This window comes from Oncorhynchus kisutch, linkage group LG25 (genome assembly GCF_002021735.2).
Source record: "Oncorhynchus kisutch isolate 150728-3 linkage group LG25, Okis_V2, whole genome shotgun sequence".
NCBI lineage: Eukaryota > Metazoa > Chordata > Actinopteri > Salmoniformes > Salmonidae > Oncorhynchus > Oncorhynchus kisutch.
This window is the reverse complement of record NC_034198.2, coordinates 26328420-26350881: the sequence shown is the minus strand read 5'-3', so window position 1 is coordinate 26350881 and position 22462 is coordinate 26328420. Positions and strand designations below refer to the sequence as shown.

At 40.1% G+C, this 22462-nt stretch overlaps 1 protein-coding gene across 1 annotated transcript in view; it reads right to left on the bottom strand.

The window, feature by feature from the left end:
- rgs17 (regulator of G protein signaling 17) overlaps positions 1-22462 on the bottom strand; it is a 41349-nt gene that overhangs the window by 17819 nt on the left and 1068 nt on the right. The window contains exons 2-3 of the mRNA XM_020461143.2: positions 14648-14917; positions 5882-6012 (exon numbers count right to left, since the gene is read on the bottom strand). Coding sequence (XP_020316732.1) covers positions 5882-6012; positions 14648-14650 — 134 coding nt within the window. The 5' untranslated portion in view covers positions 14651-14917. The remainder of the gene's footprint in view (positions 1-5881; positions 6013-14647; positions 14918-22462) is intronic.

Genomic DNA, 22462 nt, shown 5'->3' with positions numbered 1-22462 from the left:
CTGGACATGTACTGGCTTAAGCAGGGGGACACGTCTGGCACTGCAAGATTTGAGTCCCTGGCGGCGTAGTGTGTTACCGATGATAGGCTTTGTTACTTTGGTCCCAGCTCTCTGCAGGTCATTCACTAGGTCCCACCGTGTGGTTCTGGGATTTTTGCTCACCATTTTTGTGATCATTTTGACCCCACGGGGTGAGATCTTGCATGGAGCCCCAGATCGAGGGAGATTATCAGTGGTCTTGTATTTCTTCCATTTCCTAATAATTGCTCCCACGGTTGATTTCTTCAAACCAAGCTGCTTACCTATTGCAGATTCAGTCTTCCCAGCCTGGCACAGGTCTACAATTTTGTTTCTGGTGTCCTTTGACAGCTCTTTGGTCTTGGCCATAGTGGAGTTTGGAGTGTGACTGTTTGAGGTTGTGGACAGGTGTCTTCTATACTGATAACAAGTTCAAACAGGTGCCATTAATACAGGTAACGAGTGGAGGACAGAGGAGCCTCTTAAAGAAGAAGTTACAGGTCTGTGAGAGCCAGAAATCTTGCTTGTTTGTAGGTGACCAAATACTTATTTTCCACCATAATTTGCAAATAAATTCATTAAAAATCCTACAAATGTGATTTTCTGGATTTTCTTTCCTCATTTTGTCGGTCATAGTTTAAGTGTACCTATGATGAAAATTACAGGCCTCTCTCATCTTTTTAAGTGGGAGAACTTGCACAATTGGTGGCTGACTAAATACTTTTTTCCCCCACTATGTGTTTTGGAATATTTTTATTTTGTACAGGCTTCCCTTTTTTCACTCTGTCAATTAGGTTAGTATTGTGGAGTAATATGGTAGAAAACGTACAAGATGAAGTTATAATACTGTTTATGCATCGAATTACATTTCTTAGTACTCTCTCATCTGTGTCTGTGGGACTGAGTTGGGCCTCTGGGGCTTGATAGATTGCCAGCGATAGCTTGGTGATAGAACCTACAGCCTGCATTCCATAGAATGAGTTGGTGTTTTGTGTATTATTAGGTACAAGGACGACTGATGGGAGGAACCTCGTCTTAGGTGCCAAACCCTGATTTCTATACAATTGGAACAGTCTTCACAGCAAATGCTATCTGACTGGGGGTTACTCCTTTCTCACATACAAATCCTAACCTTTTGACCCATTCCAGGCATCTGTTTGTCATGAACATTCAGGAGGATGTACTTTGCTATAAAGAGCTGTAACCCAAATCTGATCACCGATGGGTGGTTGTTGACCAGCTTCATTATTGCAATTCTTAATCAATAATAAAGATTGATTGTTTGAAGAAATAACAAAGTCTCTCTAACTTGGTTAGAATTTCCACCACAATATTTGGCGACAAGGAAGGGATGAAATCATAATTTTGCTGATTGTTCCTGGGAAATCCAGGTTAACCGTGCATGGGAGTTGCATTAGATGCAGCCGGGGAAGCCATACTCCACTAGACGGAGCAGATCGGATCCCCGCCTGGCTGGGAGCGTTAGTGGAATGGATGTCATTTCGAACAGAGACCGATAAATAGGATGACACTGGCATTTCTTGGAAACAATGTTTGTTTTTTTTAGAAAAAAATGGAGTTAACATCCAAACCTGAGTGGACCGGATGGAAACTAGAACCTACGTGGACTAGTTAAGACTTTAAAGCAAAAACCCTGTGTGGGTTAAAGTCCTGTGTGGGCTATTTCACTTACTTGCTGTGCTGTTTCATTGTTCATTTCTTCAGTCGTTTCATTTTCAACCAGGATTTCTATGAATTCCACTATTGTGCCTAATCCTTATTGTGGCTAGCTTCACAACACACAACCCGGTCCGGTCGAGCCTCACTAGCCAGATGAAGCTATCTGACTGCTTATAACATTAGCTTTGGGCAACAGGGATAAGTTCAATTTCAATAGGTCGAACAACAAGTGGCAAATGGTGCATGCATCTTTTTATGTACTGTACATGTGCACCTCACTCAGGTTTCAACTCAGATTGCATGGCCTTAACTTATGTATGGAATACTATGTGATAAGTGCATGTTTAACGGTATATAAAGTATGATAATGTACTGGTGTGAAGAAATTTGGGCAGTGGTGTAAAGTACTTGAAAGTACTACTTAAGTAGTTTTTGTGGTATCTGTACATTACTATTTCATATTTTTGGCTACTTTTAATTCACTACATTAGTAAAGAAAATAATGTACTTTTTACTCGACACCCAAAAGTACTTGTTACATTTTGACAGGAAAATTGTCCAATTCACACACTTATCAAGAGAACATCCCTGGTCACCCCTACTGCCTCTGATCTGGCCGACTCCAAACACAAATGCTTCGTTTGTCAATTATGTCTGAGTGTTGGAGTGTACCCCTGGCTATCGTCAATAAAATAATTGTGCCGTCTGGTTTAATATAAGGGATTTGAAATGATTTATACTTTTACTCTATGACAATTTAGTACTTTTCCCACCACTGGATATGGCTGGGGGTTATAGCATTTATTTCAGATGACCCATCAATTTAGACAAGTGTGTCTGGGTGTCTAATATTTATACATTTTTTATCTGGACACTATGTTTACCTGGAATTGTTCCTTATTGTAGGCTACTACCACTTTTAGTCTTAATCTTTACTACACTACTCACTGTTTAGCACATGATCTCACCCCGTGTGAATCCTTAAAGAGATGGGTGGGGCTAAAGCTTAAGAGGGTGTGAACAATGCTGAATGGGTGTAGACAAAGGCTAGCTCTCCAGTAGGTACCAAAACATTCAAAGGCCATTTTCTCAAAAGTGAGTTTACAAGTTGATTAACTTTCAAAGCAGAATGACTTTCCCATTGTTCCTCAATTGCAGTGTATGATATACCATTTTGTAGCTCTGAGTCTTTACTTTTATCCAATGTAAAATAACATTTCAAATTTTGCTGCATAAGACTGATTTGAGCTGGTCAGTCACATATTATTCTTACAATCTTAGAGCTTGCTTATAACCTTTGATCAGTTTGTAAATATATTACTCTTAAACTGCAAATTACTGTTTGCTCATGTTGTCATCACAAACTTCACCCCTTTTATGGAAATGCAAAGGATGGCTTATCAATACACTATGCAAACTACAACCAATGATATCAGTTAACATTTACATTGTTCTTTTCACATTTAGGGATCGTGTTAAAAAAGAAATAACACTGAAAAACTGCGTTTTGTAAACGCAGATCTAAAATGTTCTTATTGTAATTTCTGCTCGGCTTAATTTTGTGCTCCGGTTACACTTCTCCACTTGGAAGATAAATATTTTCTATTGTCTTCATGAATCAGATTCCCGCATTCATAAACGGTTATTCGATCAGCAGACAGCACTCTGACTAATATACTTTCTCTGGTATAGTTTCTCTCCGGTAGCAAGTTAAAATGTAGGGGGGGAAAAAACGTACAAAATATTAGGAAATGTAGCAGGGTACATTCTTTCTATGACAACCATGACAAATCTGATGTCCACTCACTGGACAAAAACTGGTTGAATCAACATTGTTTCCACGTAAACTCAGCAAAAAAATAAACATGCTCACTGTCAACTGTGTTTATTTTCAGCAAACTTAACGTGTAAATATTTGTATGAACATAATAATATTCAACAACAGACGTAAACTGAACAAGTTCCACAGACATGTGACTAACAGAAATGGAATAATGTGTCCCTGAACAAAGGGGGAGGGGGGGGTCAAAATCAAAAGTAACAGTCAGTATCTGGTGTGGCCACCAGATACGTGGTCTGCCATTGCGAGGATGATCAGCTGTCCGTCCTGTCTGCCTGTAGCGCAGTCTTAGGCGTTTCACAGTACGGACATGGCAATTTATTTCCTTGGCCACAACTGCAGTTCTCATGCCTCCTTGCAGCATGCCTAAGGCACGTTCACGCAGCTGAGCAGGGACCATGGGCATCTTTCTTTTGGTGTTTTTCAGAGTCATTAGAAAGCCCTCTTCAATGTCCTAAGTTTTCATAACTGTGCCCTTAATTGCCTACTGTCTGTAAGCTGTTAGTGTCTTAACAACCGTTCCACAGGTGCATGTTCATTAACTGTTTATGGTTCATTGAACAAGCATGGGAAACAGTGTTTAAAACCATTACAATGAAGATCTGTGAAGTTATTTGGAGTTATGAATTATTATGAAGTTTATCTTGCATTTTAACTTCCTCCCGGAGAAAAACTACACGGAAGAAAGTACATCAGAGCAGTGGTGGACTGATTGGATTTGCAAAAAGTCAATGTAACATGCGGACCAGACCGTGCATGTTGATTTTGTCCACCCACACCAGACGCGATCAGAACACGCAGGTTTAAATATCAAAACAAACTCTGAACCAACTATATTAACTTGGGAACAGGTCGAAAAGCATTTAAAAAATGTATGGCAATTTAGCTTGCTGTTGCTAGCTAATCTGTCCTAGGATATAAACATTGGGTTGTTATTTTACCAGAAATGTACAAGGTCCTCTACTCCAAAAATTAATCCACAGATAAAAGGGTAAAAGTTAGTTTCTAGTAATGTAATCTCTCCTCCTTCAGGCTTCTTCTTCTTTGGACTTTACATTGCGGTTGGCAACCAACTTTAAGGTGCATTACCACTACCAACTGGACTGGAGTGTGGACCTCACCTTTCAATCACCCACGTGGGTATATGCTGCTTAAAACCAATGAGGAGATGGCACGTGGGTATATGATTTTTTTTTTAACAATGAGGAAATGGGAGAGACGGGACTGGCAGCGCATCAAGCATCACACATAGAACCAAGTTCTATTTTAGTGCCAGGTTACGCACTCTCATTGACGCACACCATCAGTGTGGGTGAAATGATTGAATAACATGTATGTGTACATTTATTTTGCAACACTCGCGCATGCGACGCTAGAGGTGTGGTCAACATGTAAGGGCATTTAGCCTTTATTTACCAACTTTTAACCAAAATCCAATGACATGTTGCATTTCTTTCTTGATTTCACATTGGATAATGTTAGTTGACAACTCAATGAAATAAATCAAAACTAGACGTTGAACTGAAAAAAATACCATACTTTTTCATTGTAAGCTAATTTACTTATGTGTGGTTGATAGCCAAATAGTGTTGCACTTTTGTAGTCATCTGATGAAAACCATGCTATTTTCTACCAAATGTGTTGCATTAATTTATTTTGTGTGAAGAAAAACTATAGTTGCACGCCCCTGATAACTCTATTGACGCAAACAAACACAAACATTGACTTTCAATATAAAATGCAGGTGAAATGGTTAAAATCCTGATTTTTTTTGATGGTCAGAATTTTGAAAATGCAGATTATTAAAAGCTAATGCACCCCTGCCATTTTCTCCACGGAAACGCAAAAAGTAGTAATCATATAGTTGTATATGGGGGTCTCCTATCCTAAACTCACCCTTTACCCAGGCATCAAGATAATTGGTCTGATAAACAATGTTTATGCACCCATAGAACTGAAAACTATGAGGGGGAAAAGACTTCACGCATCAAGGCATGTTTTACCTGGTGACCTACAGTCTTTCAGCATTCATTACTTTAATTTCTAAACAATGTGATCAGCCTAAACATTGGGTGAATAACGACAATAACTACAAATGTACGAGTATTGGTTATTTTGGCCTAAAGTGCAGATAACTAGTCTACAATACTTTCCCCCACTAATATAAAAACATTGAAAGGGATGTGGTCTTGAAGGTAATATGACCAGGTGCTTTTTTCTGTCTATATTTCAGGAAAATCAAAACACAATTTCTCATAATTCTAAAGGGCATTTAGACAGCCATAGCCCTTTGAATATGGAGGAGACATGGGGAAAGTAAACAGAAAGCGAGGATTGACGTACCAGAGGCATTTACAACAACCACACCAGCACATGCAGCAGTTGTTGGGCCTTGGATGGCCAGGCGCCTGGGGAGGTCCTTCAATGTGTGGCTGCTGCCGTTTTCTCATATCAACTCCGCTTAAACTTCGGGGCTGTGGACGAAATCCAAACACATTGGTTAAGGACTATGCCATCTTCCTCATAGATGTATGAATATCACAACATTGAGGGAACACGAACCAGGTGAATTTCATACAGAAATCAATACAGATGAGAAAATGTATTTTTTCACTGGTTGTTTTCTAAATTTGCCCTTATTATCTTTGCCACTCATTCATACGGTCAACTTTTTATAATTTCAACAAAATAAAATGTAAAAACAAGGTATTGTGTGCGTGGCAATCACAGTCAAACCATGTCAACAACCAAGGACCACTTTGGAAACAAGACATTTAATTAATACTTTCAAGTGATATCCTCTGGGTCCACATTGTACATTTTGTTGTATATGTCTGTTACCCAAAATAAATTAAATTCAACAATATTGATATTCAAACTCAGAGGCCAATGTAGAACATTTTCAGCTGCACAAGCCCAAAGTGAAAGAGAGAAAGATAGAGGACGAGGATGGAGAGAGAAAAATAGATAGAATGATAGAAAGAGGTGGTGAAAGAACGAGACAGAGGATTCCCTCCTGGAGCTGGCCTTGCTTGGCACCGTGACAAATCTGCTCTGCTGTGTGAGCAAGAAATTGGTACACACACAAACCGTACACACAGACTGTACACACAGACCGTACACACACACACAGTAAACACTGTCTTTACACATGAGCAGAAGATGCTCAGTCTGTGCTACATTATGGGTCTGCTGTGAGTGCCTAAGTAGATACCAAAATAAAAAACATACATTACAAACAGCATAACAATTTACCCCTCAAAAAACAGATATGTACAGTTGAAGTCGGAAGTTTACATAGACCTTAGCCAAATACATTTAAACTAAATTTTTCACCATTCCTGACATATAATCCTTGTAAAAATTCCCTGTCTTAGGATCACCACTTTATTATAAGAATGTGAAAATGTCAGAATAATAGCAGAGAGAAGGATTTATTTCAGCTTTTATTTCTTTCATCACATTCCCAATGAGTCAGAAGTTTACATACACTCAATTAGTATTTGGTAGCACTGCCTTTAAATTGTTTAACTTGGGTCAAATGTTTTGGGTAGCCTTCCACAAGCTTCCCACAATAAGTTGGGTGAATTTTGGCCAATTCCTCCTGACAGAGCTGGTGTAACTGAGTCTGGTTTGTAGGCCTCCTTGCTCGCACACACTTTTTAATTTCTGACCACAAATGTTCTATAGGACTGAGGTTAGGGCTTTGTGATGGCCACTACAATACCTTGACTTTGTTGTCCTTAAGCCATTTTGTCACAACTTTGGAAGTATGCTTGGGATCATTGTCCATTTGGAAGACCCATTTGTGACCAAGCTTTAACTTCCTGACTGATGTCTTGAGATGTTGCTTCAATATATCCACATCATTGTCCTACGTCATGATACCATCTATTTTGTGAAGTGCACCAGTCCCTCCTGCAGCAAAGCACCCCCACAACATGATGCTGCCACCCCCACGACATGATGCTGCCAACCCCGTGCTTCACGGTTGGGATGGTGTCCTTCGGCTTGCAAACCTCCCCCTTTTTCCTCCAAACATAACAATGGTCATAATGGCCAAACAATTCTACTTTTGTTTAATCAGACCAGAGGACATTTCTCCAAAAAGCACGATCTTTGTCCCCATGTGCAGTTGCAAACCATAGTCTGGCTTTTTTTATGGCGGTTTAGGAGCAGTGACTTCTTCCTTGCTGAGCGGCCTTTCAGGTTATGTCGATATAGGACTCGTTTAACTGTGGTTATAGATACTTTTATAACCGTTTCCTCCAGCATCTTCAGAAGGCCCTTTGCTGCTATTCTGGGATTGATTTACACTTTTCGCACCAAAGTACGTTCATCTCTAGGAGACAGAACGTGTCTCCTTCCTGAGCAGTATGACGGCTGCGTGGTCCCATGGTGTTTATAATTGCGTACTATTGTTTGCACAGATGAACGTGGTACCTTCAGGCATTTGGAAATAGCTCCCAAGGATGAACCAGACTTGTGGAGGTCTACAATTCTTTTTCTGAGGTCATTGCTGATTTCTTTTGATTTTCCCATGTCAAGCAAAGAGGCACTGAGTTTGACGGTAAGGCTTGAAATACATCAACAGGTACACCTCCGATAGAAGCTTCTGATTGACTCAAATGATGTCAATTAGCCTAAAGCCATGACATAAGTTTCTGGAATTTTCCAAGCTGTTTAAAGGCACAGTCAACTTAGCGTACATAAACTTCTGACCCACTGGAATTGTGATACAGTGAATTATAAGTGAAATAATCTGTCTGTAAACAATTGTTGGAAAAATTACTTGTCATGCACAAAGTAGATGTCCTAACTGACTTGCCAAAACTATACTTTGTCAACAAGAAATTTGTGTAGTGGTTGAAAAAAAAGTTAATGACTCCAACCTATGTAAACTTCCTACTTCAACTGTATATCATTGTAACTACATCCAGGTGCAAAGGCATGTGACCGAGCAAAGAAAAATATATTTCTCCTATGTGCAAAGAAACTCAAAAAGGGGTGAGGATATTAATTAACAGTCATTTTGATCAGAATGTGCAAATTGTCCAAACAAGGTAGATTTTAAATATGTTATTGGACCATAAACAGATTTGGCTCATTAACCTATACGGTTCAAATAATGATGATCCACGCTTCTTTGAAAATATATATAATAATTGATCAACCCTACAAGCAATACAAGACTATTATTATGGTGGGAGATTATAATACAGTTTTAAATACCTCTATGGACCGTAAAGGATATCACCTTCATCCACTTAAGGAAATCCCGAATGTCATGGATATATTGGAACAAGTGGACATATGAAGGCTTAAATATCCCGACCTAGTAAGATATACATGGTGGAGGCTCAATCAAGCTAGTCGACTTGACTACTTTCTTATGTCATTCTCTCTGGCACCAAAAGTTTAAAAAGTGTTGATAGGGGACAGAATGTGGTCGGACAATCAGATAATTGGCATATACATTACTCTTACAGCATTTCCACGTGGGGGCGAGGATATTGGAAATTTAATCAAAGCCTTTTGGACGATAACTTGTTTTTAACTTGGACAGAATAATTTATAACTGACTTTTTCCGACATAACATAGGTACAGCAGATCCCCTTACTGTACGGGACACTTTTAAATGTGCCTTTAGAGGTCATGCAATTCAGGACTCATCTCTAAACAAAAGCAATTTAGGTCAAGAGAGTCCATTTTAACAAAGGAAACTGTACAGATGCTGGGATGCTGGCCTTCTAGGCAGAGTTCTTCTGTCCAGTGTCTGTGTTCTTTTGCCCATCTTAATCTTTTATTTTTATTGGCCAGTCTGAGATAAGGCTTTTTCTTTGCAACTCTGCCTAGAAGGCCAGCATCCTGGAGTCACCTCTTCACTGTTGACGTCGAGACTGGTGTTTTGCGGGTACTATTTAATGAAGCTGCCAGTTGAGGACTTGTGAGGCGTCTGTTTCTCAAACTAGACACTCTAATGTACTTGTCATCTTGCTCAGTTGTACACCGAGGGCCTCCCACTCCTCTTTCTATTCTGTGAAGGGAGTAGTACCCAGCATTAAACCAGATCTTCACATTCTTGGCTATTTCTCAGAACAAGAATAGACTGATGAGTTTCAGAAGAACATTTCTTGTTTCTGGCCATTTTGAGCCTGTAATCAAACCCACAAATGCTGATGCTTCAGATACTCAACTAGTCCAAAGTAGGCCAGTTTTATTGATCTTTAATCAGAACAACAGTTTTCAGCTGTGCTGACATATTTGCAAAAGGGTTTTCTAATGATCAATTAGCCTTTTAAAACAAACTTGGATTAGCTAACACAATGTGCCATTGGAACAAAGGAGTGATGGTTGCTGATAAATGGGCCTCTGTAGATATTCCATTAAAAATAAAATCAGCCGTTTACAGATAGTCATTTACAACATTAACAAAGTCTACACTGTATTTCTGACCAATTTGATGTTATTTTAATGGACAAAAAAATATGCTTTTCTTTCAAAAGCTAGGAAATTTCTAAGTGACCTAAAACTTTTGAACAGTAGTGTATATATAATACACGTATGCATATGTATGTACAGTAGCAGTCAAAAGTTTGGACACTCATTAAACGGTTTTTCTTTATTTTTTACATTGTAGAATAATAGAGAAGACATCAAAACTATGAAATAACACATATGGAATCATAGGGGCGGCAGGTAGCTTAGTAGCATTTGACTAGTAACCGAAAGGTTGCAAGATCAAATCCCCGAGCTGACAAGGTAAAAATCTGTCGTTCTGCCCCTGAACAAGGCAGTTAACCCACTGTTACTAGGCCATCATTAAAAATAAGAATTTGTTCTTAACTGACTTGCCTAGTTAAATAAAAGGTAAAATAAATACAAAAATAAAAATGTAGTAACCAAAAAAAAGTGTTAAACAAAGCTAAATGTATTTTATATTTGAGATTCTTTAAAGTAGCCATCCGTTGCCTTGATGTTGCCTTGATGACAGCTTTGCATTCTCTCAACCAGCTTCATGAGGTAGTCACCTGGAATGCATTTCAATTAACAGGTGTGCCTTGTTAAAAATGTATTTGTGAAATGTATTTCCTTCTTAACGAGTTTGAGCCAATCAGTTGTGTAGTGACAAGGTAGGGGTGGTATATAGAAGATAGCCCTATTTGGTATAATACCAAGTCCATACTTTGACAAGAAAATATCAAATAAGCAAAAGAAAACAGCAATCCATCATTACTTTAAAGCATGAAGGTCAGTCAATGCGGAAAATGTCAAGAACTTTTAAAGTTTCTTCAAGTGCAGTCGCAAAAACCATTAAGTGCTATGATGAAACTGGCTCTCATGAGAACCGACACAGGAAAGGAAGACCCAGAGTTACCTTTGCTGCAGAGGATAAGTTCATTAGAGTTACCAGACTCATAAATTGCAGCCCAAATAAATGCTTCACTGAGTTCAAGTAACAGACATCTCAACATCAACTGTTCAGAGGAGACTGTGTCAATCAGGCCTTCATGCTTGAACTGCTGCAAAGAAACCACTACTAAAGGACACCAATAACAAGAAGAGACTACCTTGGGCCAAGAAACACAAGCAATGGACATTAAACCGGTGGAAATCTGACCTTTGGTCTGATGAGTTCAAATTTGAGATTTTGGGTTCCAACCGCCGTGTCTTTGTGAGACGCAGAGTAGGTGAACGGACGATCTCCGCATGTGTGGTTCCCACCGTGAAGCATGGAGGAGGGGCTGTGATGGTGCTTTGCTGGTGACACTGTCAGTGATTTATTTAGAATTTAAGGCACACTTAACCAGCATGGCAACCACAGCATTCTGCAGAGATACGCCATACCACCAGGTTTGCGCTTAGTGTGACTATCATTTGTTTTTCAAAAGGACAATGACCCAAAACACACCTCCAGGCTGTGTAAGGGCTATTTGATCAAGAAGGAGAGTGATGAAGTGCTGCATCAGATGACCTGGCCTCCTCAATCACCTGACCTCAACCCAATTGAGATGGTTTGGGATGAGTTGGACTTGAGAGTGAGGAAAAGCAATCCAGGTGAAGCTGGTTGAGAGAATGCCAAGAGTGTGCAAAGCTGTCATCAAGGCAAAGGGTGGCTACTTTGATTTGTTTAACATTTGGTTGGTTACTACATGATTGCGTTATTTCATCGTTTATGTGTTCACCATTATTCTACAATGTAGAAAATAGTAAAGATAAAGAAAAACCCTTGAATGAGTAGGTGTCCAAACTTTTGACTGATACAGTATATATTTTTTATTTTACCCCAAAATTATATGGGGGATTGGAAATGAGGACAATTACATTGATGGGAGCTACAATCTATCTACCCCCCAAAAAACAAAAAAATTGCGTACTGGGAACATCCCTAGGAAATAAGAGGCGCAATTTTTAAAATATGTACTAACATTGGATTCTTTCTGGTAATTATTTCAGAGAATGGTTACTATCACCACGATTATTAACATCCTGGTAATGAATGGTACAATAATGCTTGTTTCAATCAATCCCAAAGAACAGATCATTATTAATATAATTATAATAATTATGACAGGTTAATAAATACCATTCTGCACAATCCTGGTGTGGAACACGGCCCGCAAGTACTGTAGATGGTACATGTTGGCTAACCTTAAAAAAGAAATGTCTTCTCTGCTCTCATTTGATCTCTCCTGTGATTCGACTTCATTTCACTACTTTTAAACTTTGCTCTTGAATCCCAAAACTATTAAATAAAGGATCGTCTTACCTGCAAAGTCATCATTCAACTTTTGCTCCGTATTTATGGACACTAACAATGAACAGTGAGAATGTCTCTCTCTGTGGCCTTCACTTTGACATCCATGATAAGGATCATATATGGACCAATAAACCAAACATGCAAATCCTGAGTTGGCCACTTGAGCAGCCATCGGTTATTCACCTTCCACCGGTGGAAAACATGCACATTGATGCAAAATACAGTGACAAACACCTTTGTTCTAGCTGGGGACACATCCAAGCCACTGAAAAGAAATGCAAATAAAGGTTCCCTCCATGTGGAAAGACAAATATAGGCTTAGCCAAAGAACCTAATTTTCATTCTGCATCTCCATCATTTTGGCTAGGATTAATTTCTTATTTTAATTTTATTGTCGAACTGCAGTGAGGAGAAATGTTATTCTATTAGCCATTTGGGAAATGTACTGTCCTTTGATCTTGCTGTGAAACACATAATTTTGTTCAATGGCAAATATGACTCTCTTTAAATGTAAGGCTAATTTATTCAATTACTAACAGCTCATGGTCCTAGCCGTTCTAAAGCAGCAGCCAGTGATGCAGAGCAAGGGTTACGGCCCACTGCACAAGAGGATCCTCCTCCGCTGCCACTCTCCAGTCTCCACCCAGAGAGATGTCATGCACTACCAAGACTGGTAGTACCAAGACTGGTAATACCAAGACTGGTAGTGCATGACAAAAAAATTAGATCTACTACATTTATGTTGTGACTGTCAGAATAAATTAGTCTATGTCTGTCTGATGCATACAGCTGAAGAGAATTCAGAGAATTCAAATACTGGAAAACTTAAATCAAATCAAAGTTTATTTGTCACGTGCACCGAATACATCAGGTGTAGACCTTACAGTGAAATGCTTACTTACAGGCTCTAACCAATAGTGCAAAAAAGGTATTAAACGCCTCGTCTGAAATTGCCACCTGTCCCTATAAATAGCCTGGCAACGGTACACATTTCAGCAAATTAACGCAGGTTTCAAATAAACTCATGGTCTAAATTAATTGTTTACGAGGTTCACATGTATTACTGTAGAAAAGGCCCATGGAGTTGGTGGAATAATGGTGGAAATGGTGGGGAGTAGACCCCTAGAAACCTACCGATCGACCTCTAGTCAAAGTGGTGAATAATTATTCTGTCAAGGAAAAGTTGCTTATATATTTTTTTAGAGACAGACTAAGACAAAAGAAACGTGACACCGTGTGTAAATGATAACACATGAGTGCAGGAAATGAGGAAATGTATTAAAATGCTGGAAGTGAATGCTGGAATTAAACAATGAAATACGCAAATTAGAAACAATGAACTATGCAAATTAGCAAACGCTGTGTGCATTAAGGAAAGAGACACCTGGCTCAAATACAGTGCCTTCAGAAAGTATTCACAGCCCTAGACGTTTTCCACATTTTGTTGTGTTACAGCCTGAATTTAAAATGGATTAAATGTAGATTTCTTTGTCACTGGCCTACACCCAACACCCCATAATGTCAAAGTAGAATTATGTTTTTCGAAATTCTTACAAATTAATTGTTTTAAATGAAATGCTGAAATGTCTTGAGTCAAGTAAGTATTCAACTCCTTTGTTATGGCAAGTTTAAATAAGTCCAGGAATAAATGTGTGCTTAACAAGTCGCATAATAAATTGCATGGACTCACTCTGTGTGCAATAAGTGTTTAACATGATTTTTGAATGACTACCAGTTAATGTTCTGTAGCTGCCGAGTTACAGATTTGTCTGAACTCTACTTGAAAATTAATGGCAAGATCTGAAAATGGTTGTCAAGCAATGATTTGACAGAGCTTGATGAATTTTTAAAAGGATAATGGGCAAATGTTGCACAATCCAGGTATGGAAACCTCTTTCAGACTTACCCAGAAAGACTCACAGCTGTAATCGCTGCTTCTACAAAGTATTGACTCAGGGGTGTGAATACTTATGTAAATTACATATTTCTGTATTTCAATACAGTTGTTACAATTTCTAAAAACATGTTTTCACTTTGTCATTATGGAGTATTGTGTATAGATGGGTAAGAAAACAATTATATTTAATCCATTTTGAATTCAGGCTGTAACACAACGAAATGTGGAATAAGTCAAGGGGTATCAATAGTTTCTGAATGCACTGTAGAAGGCCGTCTCTAATAAGCAAGCGCCTGTTGTGTTCAGTGATCTAAGCAAATAAAACGCCTGGGCTATTAATTTAAGTTTTACGGTCGTAAGATACTGAATTTCTTTCAATGATGTACGGATAAAACTTAACAGTCACATACACTACTATAAGGTATTGGACATCTGTCCTAAGTAACCTACCATAAAAATTAGTCAGTTGCTTCCACAGACAGACCAGGCAGGTGAATCATGGCGTTGAGGTAAGTGGTTGGTTGAACTTGGGTGGGTTCAGAAGTAAAGCACTAGGGTGTGTCTACAGGGTAGTATTGTCGTTCTCACCATCCCTGACGGAGGGCCAGGAAGTGAGGGATAAGGAGGACAGCGGTTTCTGCCTGGGTCTCAGCAGAGTTCAGGGACTCAGTGGGTGGATCATTTGCAGTGTTGATCACAAGGGGAGCAACAATATACCATCTGAAAAACACAAAAGAGAAATACAGTGCATTGTAATATTGTACAGACGGACAGTGGGTTTATATTAACCTTTGATCTTGTGCCACTAAAGCAGGGGTGTAGTTTGACGCCCCTAAATTAGGCTTACTTTTCACCTCCTTTTTGGTGATTTGGAGCAGCCTATTATATAAAACAAAATAGTAAAGTCCACCAAAAATCAAAGTCTGTCTCTTACCACTGTGCATAATGTAGGATATATCCCAACAGTGTTCAAAAGTGACTTATGGACAGTATATCACATGTGAGTTTGTGTTCTACAGTTTTAGGCCTTTAGGCTAGCTATAGCATGGGCCTACAGTATGTACGACTGCAAAACTACTGCAAGCACATGACTGCAGAGGTCTAGATTGTCATCTCCTTGACAACTACAAACAGAGACACTTCCTCATCTGGTTTCTAACATGGCCTGGGGAGGGCCACTGTACAGTACCCTGCCTAGCCGAGATCTGTGTCAGAGGCTCAGGAGGTTCACAATAAAGACATCATTACATATACCCACAAGTCAAAATTAGCTTGGTCAGGAAACAGTGCCTAGTAGCCTAGGGAAGTTTAGTGGTCTGGGCCGCTGCCTCGAGATTACATAGCCTATACCACAGCAGCATGGGTTTAAAATCAAATCAAATCTTATTTGTCACATATACATGGTTAGCAGATGTTAATGCGAGTGTAGCGAAATGCTTGTGCTTCTAGTTCCGACAGTGCAGTAATATCTAACAAGTAATCTAACAATTCCCCAACAACTACTTAATACACACAAATCAAAATGGGTGAATGAGAGTATGTACATGTAAGTGTATGGATGAGTGATGACCGAGCGGCATAGGCAAGGTGCAGAGATGGTATAAAATACAGTATATACACGTGATATGAGTAATGTAAGACATGTAAACATGATTAAAGTGGCATTATTTAGAGTGCATTGTATGAAGTGACTAGTGATCCATTTATTAAAGTGGCCACTGATTGGGTCTCAAAGTAGGCAGCAGCCTCTCTGAGTTAGTGATTGCTGTTTAGCAGTCTGATGGCCTTGAGAGAGAAGCTGTTTTTCAGTCTCTCGGTCCCAGCTTTGATGCCCCTGTACTGACCTCGCCTTCTGGATGATAGCGGTGTGAACAGGCTGTGGCTCAGGTGGTTGATGTCCTTGATTATCTTTTTGTCATTCCTGTGACATCGGGTGCTGTAGGTGTCATGGAGGGCAGGTAGTTTGCCCCTGGTGATGCGTTGTGCAGACCGCACCACCCTCTGGAGAAACTTGCGGTTGAGGGCGATGCAGTTGCCGCACTAGGCTGTGATACAACCCAACAGGATGCTCTCGATTGTGCATCTGTAAAAGTTTGTCAGGTATTTAGGTGACAAGCCAAATTTCTTCAGCCTCCTGCAGTTGAAGAGGCGTCTTCACACACTGTCTGTGTGAGTGGACCGATTCAGTTTGTCTGTGATGTGTACCCCGAGGAACTTAACTTTAGCAACCCTCTCCTCTAGCCTTCCTCTCTACTTCTTTAATATTCAATAAACAAAAAATAGACCTACGTGAAGTGTGGGACTGCCCCACTTCTTTTAAAAAAGGAAGATAAAACCCTAAATGGTAGCCGAAGTAAAGGCTCTGCTAAAAATTACAATACAGAAACAAGCTGCTACACATCCGCAGTCCTAACAGAGGATTCACATCCCCAGGACCTCTCCGCAGTCCCAACAGAGGATTCCCATCCCCAGGACCTCTCCGCAGTCCCAACAGAGGATTCCCATCCCCAGGACCTCTCCGCAGTCCTAACAGAGGATTCACATCCCCAGGACCTCTCCGCAGTCCCAACAGAGGATTTCCATCCCCAGGACCTCTCCGCAGTCCTAACAGAGGATTCACATCCCCACGAACTCTCCACAGTCCTAACAGAGGATCACATCATTGCTTTCTATACAGCGAGTTGGTGGTGGTCTATGGCTAGCGACAGTTTCCATCTTCCAATTTGCTATTGCGAAGTTTGCGCATTCAAACCAGTCGCCAATGATCAAATCGCTGAATGTCTCCTCACGTCTCCTTCTTCCATTATAATTGAATGATTTACGGTAGCTTAGTCAGTCAGTGTTAAACAACGAGGATCTTCCATAAGTGAGATGTAACAGCAACTTTTTAAAGTTGTGGTGGCTAGCCTAATTGAGTGGGTCCGCTTAGTTAGCCAGTTCAACCATTTAGCTTAGCCAATGGTGAAGGTGTGCTCATTGCTTAAAGAGGGGTGACCCCTCACACCCTTAAGAACTCAATTTAGAAATATGGACAGACATTTTTTTCACATCTGGTATGATTTACTAATGTCAATATGCTAATATGCTAATAATTCAAAGTGACTTACAGTAAGTCTTTAGTTAGGCTACTATGAACATTGATTAAAATCTGGAAAATGGAGAGCACATCCCAGAGAATGGCCCTGACTAACTACCAAATTAAAATATAGCCTATTAGGCCTAGCCTACAGGCTTAACGTTCAAATGGCTATTCCTGTACACATCCACCTAAAGGGATAGTTTGGGATTTTGACAATGAGGCCCTTTATCTACTTCCCCAGAGTTAGATGAACTTGTGGATTTTTATGTCTCTGTGTGCAGCAACTTCCAGTCACTGCGCTAACGCTAGTTAGCATTGGCTCGTGAAACTACTTTTTAACTTCCTTCATACTGGAAGCAGATGCATAAAAATGGTATTCACGATTTCACCTGACTCATTGCCAAAATCCCAAACTATCCCTTTAAGCCAAGAATTGATGAACACTTCACCTTGAAACTGAGGCTCACCTAAATGTACCCTAAGTGGCCACACAACCAAAGCACATGCAACATGAAGTATGACTGACTGTAGGGCGTTTTTAGGGGTGACATAAGTAACATGAATTGATTAGCTGGTATTCAACTGGCTGGTGCTACACTACCTCCTCAGGTACTCCTCAAGGGGTGTGGTCAACAAGTGATTGAATTAATATAGAATGACCCACAAGTACATTTAATGCTTCAATTAAAGCATAGCCACATAGGCTACATACAGAACAGTTTTAAAGTTCCACCAATTAGGCCCTCAGTTATTAGCCCGGAGGGACACAGACTTTTGCATTTTTTTAACACCTGTAATTGCATTTCCTGCAATCTAGAGCAAAGAAATGCCATCAACAGATATTAGCTAAATATCACCTGTGTCATATTTGAGAGCAGTTACAAAATACCAATTTGAGAAACCCATGGACGGCCTCTAGCTCTTGGCTAACATGGTGTCACCAATTTTCTTTCAAATAGACTGTATTCACAGGGGCCCAAGTGCGGGAATACGTTTCGGGGAGGACGTAGGAGTTTCATTTTCTGTATAACCTCAGAGTTAATGGTCACGCAACACAACCCTAACGCTTTGTTCAGACAGACTCTGGAAATATGGCAAAGAAGCACAATGCTTACCTCTGCCCCATCCCGATTCAGCAATGTATTCTGAGTAGATCAAGAGCTGAGGTTTTGGGGTGCTCTGCAATTCTTTATTGAAAACAAACGACTAGCAAAATCTAAAAGTTAAAATCACAGTTTGAATTAGAGCTAACATTACCGTATGAGTGATAGGCTGGCAGTTAGGCCTACTAGTCCAGGCAATGTGTGAAAAACTTTTTTTATAAAAGCATGAAACTTGGAATACTTGCAAAGTTTGGGGCTCGGAATATTTTCAGTTATGGAGCCATCGCAAAAACTTCTGCTGGCCATTTTTCTATTCCACTATAAATGGACAATGAATTTTCCTTACCATCTGCTGAAATGAACATGATATCAACGGAAAAGGTGATGTCTACATCTAGGCTATGTTTTGATGGTCAATGATTACAATGGTATCATACAACATCATAAATCTATAGATCTTTCATCATCACAGATCTCTAGACTTTGCCAACAACCTCGCATTGTCCATTTTCCAAACTTGTACGATCTGGAGCACTGAGCAGAACAGCCTCAAAACAAATAACATCAACAGCAATGTCAAATCAAACAATCCTATGTAAGGGGCATGTTTTAAAAAAAACTTTATGGATGTTACATTGCCTGTCCCAATAAGAATGGCTTATTAAGGGGATTCGCCATATCAACTTCTCCTGTAAGAGCTCTTCTTTATCTACACCCATTCAGCATCACTCACACACTCTTAAGCCTTAGCCCCACCCATCTCTTCACATGTGAAGCCATGTGCAATACAGAGTGAGTACAGGAGTGTACTAAACAACAGATTTCAAGACTAAAGGCTGGTTTATACTATGTCTATCGACATGTCTGTAGACAGCTGTTGCAGTGACATCATGAACATTCTATTGTTGTCCGACATCAAACTTGTCATTGTCGTTATGAAAAAGTATAAACACAAAAACGATAGGTATAAAATACTTGTTTACGTTCAAATGCCTCTTCTGTAAAGTAGTGATGCGCGACAAATGCCTATTTTCCTGAAATTAGTCACATTTACTCAAAAGTCTACAAAGTGAGACTGTCCTCGTGTTTCTTGGCTATTGACATTGTTTTGTTCACAAGGTCTGTTGTTCATTTGAGTTTGCTGCTTCAAATGATAGTGAAGAGATGCTGTCTACTACTACTCAGATCCAAAATCTCACACACAGACACGCATGACAGGAACTGAGTAGCCTCTTTACCACGGTAACTTCACATCCTTAAAGCGGTAGCTGTTTTTGGGCACTTCATCTCAGTGCTAGAGGCGCCACTACAGACCGTGGTTCGATACCAGGCTGTATCACAACCGCCCATGATTGGGAGTCCCATAGGGCGGCACACAATTGGCCCAGTGTCATCCAGGTTAAGGTTTGACCGGGTTTTAAATTTTATATTTAACCTTTTATTTATAGGCAAGCCAGATAAAAACAAATTCTTATTTACAATGGACGGCCTACCAAAAGGAAAAAGGCCTCCTGCGGGGACGGGGTAGGCCGTAATTTTAAATAAGAACTTGTTCTTAACTGACTTGCCTAGTTAAATAAAGGTTCAATTAAAAATTAAAAAATATTATTCTGTGGGGTTTATTGGAGGTTGGCACCCAACATTATGGCGCATTACTGCCACCCATTGTACTGGAGTGTTAGCTTAAAAATTTACCAATAGAATTAGAAAGGGTTCCTGCAGATGCAGGAATGCCCACATGCAGGAATTGTGGGCCGCAATAACACCCTTCTCCAATTTCTTGAGTCTCGACATATAACCCATTGGGTGAGCCCTCTTGAGTGTGTGACATCACAAAGATGCTTTACAGAGCCGTGTGTTTAGCTAGCTCGTGCTTCAGCTTGATCACCAGATTAATTGGGAAATAAATGAAAGCCTCACCAGCTAGCTACCAATCTATTTTAGTTTCATTGTCTGAAAAACAAGCCCACTAATTATTTTTACCTTACCACAAATGGTCTGGTACGTGTCGCTTGATATGAGCAAATTTACCTATTCTTTGATACATTTGGGTTATGCGTACACGATTAGTTAGTGGCTATTGCCTGGATCAAATCCCCAAACAGACTAGGTGAAAAAAAATTCTTTGCCCATGAGCAAGGAACTTAACCCCTATTGCTCTTGGAAGTCTAGTAAATTACAAAAAATGTAAATGTAAAAATCTAGCTAGCTACATTTCAGTAATTAGCTATCCTCCTAAATGCGGTGGTCTTTGGATAAACTAAGTTGGAAGAGTTGAAAATATTTACCTGAAAACAATCTAGTCGACAGTTATTGTTGCCCGTGGTGTAATCATGTCTAACCAGTTGGCTAATGTAGCCTGTGTGCCCATGAGCTCCCAAGGCAAGATATGTGTCTTTTGGCATCTATGATTACCTAGCTATTTGGCTACTGCATGGCCGGTGTAAGCCAGCTAGCCAGCTACATTTCAGTCTGTAGCTATTCTTCTAAATGTGGTGGTTACTGGATAAACTAGCTATGAGTTGAACATATTTGGCTGAAAACTAGTAGTCAGTTGTTGTTGCCCATGGTGGAATCATATCTAACCCACTGGCTCCTGAAGTCTGTTTATGGCCCCATGAGCTCCCGAGTCTAGCTAACATTAGCTAGCTAGCGTTGCGAATTTGCATTCCGCCTGCTGAGCTGTTTTATAAGAAAATGGCTGAAAATGACTGCAGCTAGCTAGCAAGCCAGCCCTCCTCTGCAACAATGTCATTAGGGCGCGGGAATGTCAAATTCGTATTTTTGTTTTATGTTAACTGTCATTGAAGTTCAGATCCGAGGCAAGAGAAATTGTCCGCCATGTTTTGTATTTTGGTAAAGGCTCAGAGCAGGGCCTAAAATGCACTTTTTGGTCCATCAGCCACTGTGGTAGGTAGATGAAAAAAATCTTCCAGCCACTCAGATTTTTTATTTTTTTATTTTATGTCAAAAAATATTTTTGACATAATTACTTAAAATGTATTGGTAAGATGTAATGTGATATATTGCTAAATTTCATTTCATTTTTTTTTTACCTGAGTCTTTTAACTAAATTATCAGATGAGACTAAATGTTTATTTTATTTAATTTAACTAGGCAAGAAAGTGAAGAACAAATTATTGTATACGTCGATGACCTACCCCAGACAAACCCGGACAACGCTGGGCCAATTGTGCGCCGCCCTATGGGACTCCCAATCACGGCCGGATGTGATACAGCCTGGAGTAGGGGGCGACAACGGTAGCTAGCTAGGCCACCAGTAGACAAGAGTACTTCGCCCCCACCTGTCAGGCACTGTTTTCCCACAGTTCTGTGAACGACGGCAAGTGTTTGGAAGGTGGGAGCGTAGGACACTGTGTGCTAACTTGTTTGCTAGCTAGCTAGGAGGACTCCAGTACACAGCAGGCGGGATAGGTAGTTAGCTAGCTAACGATAGCTAGACCAACGGTAGACAGTGTCCTTTGCCTGTTAAGCACTGCTTTCCGCAGTTCTGTTAACGATGGCAAGGGCAAGTGTTTGGTAGGTGGGAGCGTAGGACACTGTGCTAACTTGTTTGTTAGCTAGCTAGGAGGACTCCAGTACACAGCAGGTGGGAGGCAGGATAGGTAGCTAGCTAGCACACCGGTAGAGAGTGTATTTCGGCCACCGCCTGTCCGGCACTTTTTTCCCGCAGTTCTGTTAACGACTGTGAGGGCAGGTAGCTAGTTAGCTAGCTAGGACTCCGGTACACACAAGGCAGGGGCGACACAGGTAGGTAGCTAGCTAGCTAGGACACTGGTAGACAATGTCCTTCGACCATGAAAAGCACAGAAAATATTTATATTTCCCTTTTGACCACATTTGAATCGCAGAGACAAATCCATAATATCAAGTGTAACACAAGCATGAAGATCACGTGCACCAATGGGCTGTTCCTGCAGATACAGGAACGCCCCGAACTACGGCTGCAATCACACACACTTGTGAAATTGCCCCCACTTCCTATGGAACGAAATTTCGCCTCCTGTAACTACATATTCTGATTCAACCCTTACCAATGATGCACTTATCTACCTCCCTAGT